Here is a 6118-nt window from a genome sequence, read left to right as displayed (position 1 = left end):
ATTAAAGCATTTAAAGTAACCTGGGACATTAAAGCATTTAAAGTAACCTGGGACATTAAAGCATTTAAAGTAACCTGGGACATTAAAAGCATTTAAAGTAACCTGGGACATTAAAAGCATTTAAAGTAACCTGGGACATTAAAGCATTTAAAGTAACCTGGGACATTGAAACATTTAAAGTAACCTGGGACATTCAAACATTTAAAGTAACCACGGACATTCAAGCATTTAAAGTAACCTGGGAAGTAATGTAAATTTATCACTAAAAGGGAGAACTAAGAAATTCTTGGCATTAAGGGGGAGATGTGAGTTTAACTCTATAAAATGATTTCTTTGCCAACTTAAAGGATTTATCAGTGAAAGATGTACGATACTTTAACTTAGATCTAATAGAATGTATCTTCTCAAACTCATCATCAATAAATTATGGACTGCATATACGTAATGCCCAAAGGAACATGGACTGCAATGATGATAATTCAACTCTGTCATGCTGAACTGAGTAATAATGGATATATGAGCATACACTGGTGGGTTTTTCTGTATAAACTAAACTTAAACATGTTTCTATCCCTACGAATCATGCAATCTAAAAATGGTAACAATCATTTTCCATCACAGAAAAACTGATAGAAAGTACTAAATTGTTAAGAGAGAAATGCTTGAAAACTTTCATTCATTGGCTAAACTCAAAAGAACAACATCTACATACCTAAACAGGACAAGAATCAAATGCTTTGTTTAATCATGTTAAAAATCATGACCATTGTACTGACTGGAGTAACGCTAATTTAATCATTATCTGTAATTCCTTTACCAGGAGAGATATCATTGAATATTGTATAATCAAATAAACAAAGAATTGTAACATTAATATTAGTGACGGTCTATACAAACTGGATAGGTTTGTTGAAGGCAAAATATGCAAACACTTCCCTTCTCCTGTCCACATAATAAAGGTTTTATGACAGACATGATGTCAGACCCGAACACCACCATCCGGTAACACTTGTCTACCCATGGCGTCTTAGCTACGTCTCTTCCTTGCAAATCACAAACTGATTGTTCTACGTCTTCTATCTCATTCTTGTATCTCTCTTGACGATGTGATCATCACACGAAAGTGCACTTGGGAACTTACCGAGTTCCATTTTCCTGTGGTTTTATGCTATACTACTACTACTACTACTACTACTACTAATAATAATAATAATAATAATAATAATAATAATAATAATTTCCCAAAAGAAGGAACAGAGAAGGGGGCCAGGTGAGGATGTTCCCTCAAAGGCCCCAGTCCTCTGTTCTTAACGCTACCTCGCTAACGCGGGAAATGGCGAATAGTTTGATAATAAAAAAAAAATAATAATAATAATAATAATAATAATAATAATAATAATAATGATAAGGCAAGCACGTAGCAACCTAAGCTTACCAGTATGTTTATTTTTTTTCCTCCCTCCCACAGCGCACGGTAAGAGGGCTTCATGGCAGCCAAACACCCGCCCCTCCACGCCCTCACGCCCACCCATGATGCCGCGCCCATTCCTAGACATCATCCTTAACTCCTTCCCCACGCCCACACGCACGAACACCCAGTACCCCCCCGTCTATGCTTCGGCCAACTCAGCACTCGGTCGAAGAGCCAGGTGAGTTCCTCCCATTTTCTATCCGTGTCTCCTCCTTGAACTGCAGCGAGTCCTCCCATTTTCTATCCGTGTCTCCTCCTGTAACTGCAGCGAGTCCTCCCATTTTCTCTCCGTGTCTCCTCCTCTGACTGCAGCTACAATGAATTCTTCCAGAGCATATTTTTACGATGACCATTACAGAAATAAATGAAGAAATGCTATATCTAATTTTTGTGATATAGGGGGGAGGAAAGTGTCATTATACTCTCAACATGTTGCTTGCCTTTTAAAATGTGTGTCTACAATTCTACATATGAATAGCCAACTACAGGTGTTTTCATGTATGGTTTAGTAAGTACATGGATCTCACGTGTGGTAGCGATTAGCGTTACTGAGTGTCAAGCAGGAACTGGCTCAGCCTAGACTCAAGCCCGCATAGGTTCGAATCCTAGTCGCCACAGCCGGTCCACAGTCCAACCAGCTGTTCATCCTACCCTTGAGGCTGATCGATAAAATGGATACTGGCAGAGACTAGGGTGTGTGTGTGTGTGTGTAATATATATATATATATATATATATATATATATATATATATATATATATATATATATATATATATATATGGACTACAACCTTCAACATAAACTAAGTCGCTTCGCAAGGACAAGGGTTAACAAGGAAAATTCTCGTCGCAATGGTATTAAACTGGTGGGACCAAATTGGAGTCATCCTATTACCAGAAGCCATTAGTTTCTTAAACCAAACAGAATGGGATTGGCGTCTGAAACTTAGGTGAAATGAGAGTTTCTTATTCATTCTAGAGTTCTCGTTAAATCCCGACAAAAAATGCCCTTCATTTTTTTTTTCTTTGGATATACCAAGTCATGCACTGCACTTTCTAATTCTTAAAAGTATTATTTCAAGTGTATTGACACGTACTTACTTATCCTAGGCTAATACTTATTCCATACGCAATCTATAACTTCTTTTTTTTTTTTATTGATCAACGTAAGTAAATGTTAGGCTAACGTCGGCCATTTATTGAATTTCACCCGTAGCCTTTTCTGGAATATAAATACGTCATCACAGCCATTTCCATAATTATGGTTTTCTAGAGTAACTGTTTCTAGTGACTTTATAACGATTCTAATAGCAAGTTGACTGCCATATTCCTCGAGAGCCTTTGAGTACTTCAGTCTAGGCCTGCAACCGATTCATTCAACTTTTTGCTCGCAATTATTTCTTTTTAATTCCATTAATTTCCTCGCCTAAGAAACTGGCGGGGGCAATTCATTATTGTCCAATACTTTCCGGAACTTTACGTATGTTTACGACTTCAAAACTCCTCCCTAAGGCTGAATCTGCACTACTTTAACCTGCCTCCGTCAGCTGTTACTCCTAAGAATCGTTCCATTTCGAAATTACGCCTAAGAACACTATTGCTTCTTCTTCCACGCCTTCAACGAATCGCTTTCCCCCCAAAGCTGTTTGCTTCAACAAAAACTTGAATTGTTCCATTTCGAAATTACGCCAAAGAACACTCATGGTTCTTCTTCCACGTCTTCAACGAATAGCTTTCCCCCAAAAGCTGTTTGCTTCAACAAAAACTTGAATTGCTCGTTGGCACAAAAAAAACATGAATTCATCTAAAATACGTCAACAGAAGGAATTCTATAAAACCTATCACAAATATATATATATATATATATATATATATATATATATATATATATATATATATATATATATATATATATAGCCTGATTGTCAACCATTCTTTCTACCCTATAGCCTTACCTCAGTGTGGAAGGGAAGTTTAAAGGACCGCATCCGAAACCTCAGGTTGACTTCGTTTCACTGCCATTCCTTGGGAAAGTCATTGGAGTGCAGAAACCCCTCCTTCATGCCGGTAATTCTCGAAGAAAATGGAGGTGGTGGGGGACGTGCAGTCAACAGTCGTACGTTCGTATTCATGTCAATCATTATCCATGACTCCGTCGCGTTCTCCCATCTGCAAAGAAGTTGAAATGGTTCATCATGACACTAACGGTCTTAAAAAGAAATGAAAAAAAATGAAATAATTCCATTTACAAAAAAAAAATAATAAAATAAGAAATTGCTACATCATAAGGTACATTCGCTGTGTTCATGTAAACAAAGTGGAAAAATAATCTAGCCATACCAACACCCTACCCTTTTCGAAGCTTCCATACCAAATACCGTAAAAGTCACTAAAAGACAGATAATTCCTAAGTTCTAACTGCTTTCTAACGGAAAAAAATAAATATTCTAACGAAGAAAATAAATATTACAATACATCTCCTGCCTATACTATAATTTGTTTCCTACGAAAGATGGTGTTCCATAAATTTTCAGCTTAACAGCGTAATTTGGACCAGATGTTCATACTCCATTAGTAAACTACATTTTTTCAAACATATCACGAGTAATGACCATATATATATATATATATATATATATATATATATATATATATATATATATATATATATATATATATATATACATTTAGAAAGAAAAAAGGAATCTAGTAGAAACACAGACTATAATTCTGGAATGCCACGGCTGAGCGAAATATCTAAACCCACGTCTTCAGCGACACTCCCACGTAATCTTAGACGCTATTAAGACTTGATTTGGAGTGCCTTTCCCCGCACCACGACTTTGCGACGCCTCGCCAACACAACCGAGAGAACTTGATTGATTCTATTCTTTGGTCCCTAAAAGGCAGCGACCAGGTGAAATGGAACGGTGTGTCTGTATGAAAAACTGCATCTGTTTGTTACTGATACATGCATGATATATATATATATATATATATATATATATATATATATATATATATATATATATATATATATATATATATGTGTGTGTGTGTGTGTGTGTGTGTGTGTGTGTGTGTGTGTGTTTCGTACATGTTCGCTGTTTCCCGTGTTAGTGAAGTAGCGCCTGGAGACATACGAGCAAGGGAGGGGTCCTACGCAGGAAGATAACTACAGACGACCGACCAGCTGCCAGTATTACCTTGTTAAAGCTTCGAACCGAGATTTAATAGGAAAGGTAGTTCAGGGGGTTAGGCTTTTGACGGCACTCCTATTTCCATGGCAACTCTCACCCCCTTCACACACACACACACACACACACACCCTTCCCTTACGTACTTTAGAAAACCCTTTCAGCATTTCATCCCTTCGCCTCTGTAATGTTTCAGGCTTTTACAAAAAAAACACGCGCGCACATTTCATCGGCGGGAAGGTATTACGCGAAAATATTTTGACGCGAATGGGCAAGCCTCAGTGCCCACACGAACGAGCGAGAGCCCATAGTACAATAATGGCCAACGGGCGAATGGCAATGAAATCCGGACGCATTCATACGAGTGAACAGCAGTCACGTCCATTAGATTACGGAATATCTGTTCAATAACACATATGGTAAATGTAATCCCAGTCTTCCAGCCGCAGAATACTTCCAAAATTCACCACGTACGAACGTAAATGTGAATAAAACGCAATGAAATATATTCACAACTCTGGCCATTTAGGAATTTTTGCACGACAGAACAGTAACATTGACGGACACAAATACGTACGTAGTGGATGGATGAAGCTCTGGAGACAGCTGAATCACAAGGACGAATTTACGTGAGCCTTCGGAAGTCGCAAGCCTATCTACAAGCCTATCTATCTACAAGTCTATCTATCTACAAGTCTATCTACCTACGCCGTAAACCGACGCCCAACGAACGACACCGACTACACACAGACACAAGGCGACGCAGACGGACACACGGCGAGGACAGTACCAACGCAGACGGACGACACACGGCGAGGATAATATCAACGCAAACAGAGGCACGGCGAGGACAATACCAACGCAGACGGACCCACGGCGAGGACAGTACCAACGCAGACGGACCGATGGCAACACGAGGACATCCAGACCAAAAATAACCAAATGAAGGAGATGATGAATACAGCAAATCACAAGATGGAATTATACGAAAATACCACATAGACATATATATATATATATATATATATATATATATATATATATATATATATATATATATATATATATATCAGAATTATGGTCTATTCTGTTACTATCCATATGCAACTTCCATTAGGCTACGCTTCAGGAAAATATAAGGCGATCTTGTTATCGCATAAATCCTATCGAACTGTATCTTCTGTATTCAGTCACCTCTCACGAATAACACCAGTTCTCACAGGTGCTGTGTTTATCTGTGTAGTATCAACCATTACTTCGCAAATTAATGAACTCTTTCTTCTTGAACATCGGCGTACATAACCATGAAGTTCAATATGAAATTTGTTCGGAGTCGGTGAACTGAACAGTTGCATCCCTACGATCTTCTATTTCATTTTTCCTTAAGTTCAGCTAACCTTACACATCCGTACTGTATCGTATTCCTAACCTTCTCCTCAGTGGGATGCGTT

General features: G+C 38.1%; 1 protein-coding gene across 2 annotated transcripts in view; it reads left to right on the top strand.

The window, feature by feature from the left end:
* LOC139758563 (uncharacterized) overlaps window positions 1-6118 on the top strand; it is a 100057-nt gene that overhangs the window by 89799 nt on the left and 4140 nt on the right. For both annotated transcript variants that reach the window (XM_071680087.1, XM_071680085.1), the window contains exon 4: window positions 1469-1649. In XM_071680087.1, coding sequence (XP_071536188.1) covers window positions 1469-1649 — 181 coding nt within the window. The remainder of the gene's footprint in view (window positions 1-1468; window positions 1650-6118) is intronic.

Source organism: Panulirus ornatus, chromosome 30 (genome assembly GCF_036320965.1).
Source record: "Panulirus ornatus isolate Po-2019 chromosome 30, ASM3632096v1, whole genome shotgun sequence".
In the NCBI taxonomy this organism is placed as follows: domain Eukaryota; kingdom Metazoa; phylum Arthropoda; class Malacostraca; order Decapoda; family Palinuridae; genus Panulirus; species Panulirus ornatus.
The sequence above is the reverse complement of the archived record's forward strand: the minus strand, read 5'-3'. Positions and strand labels throughout refer to the sequence as shown.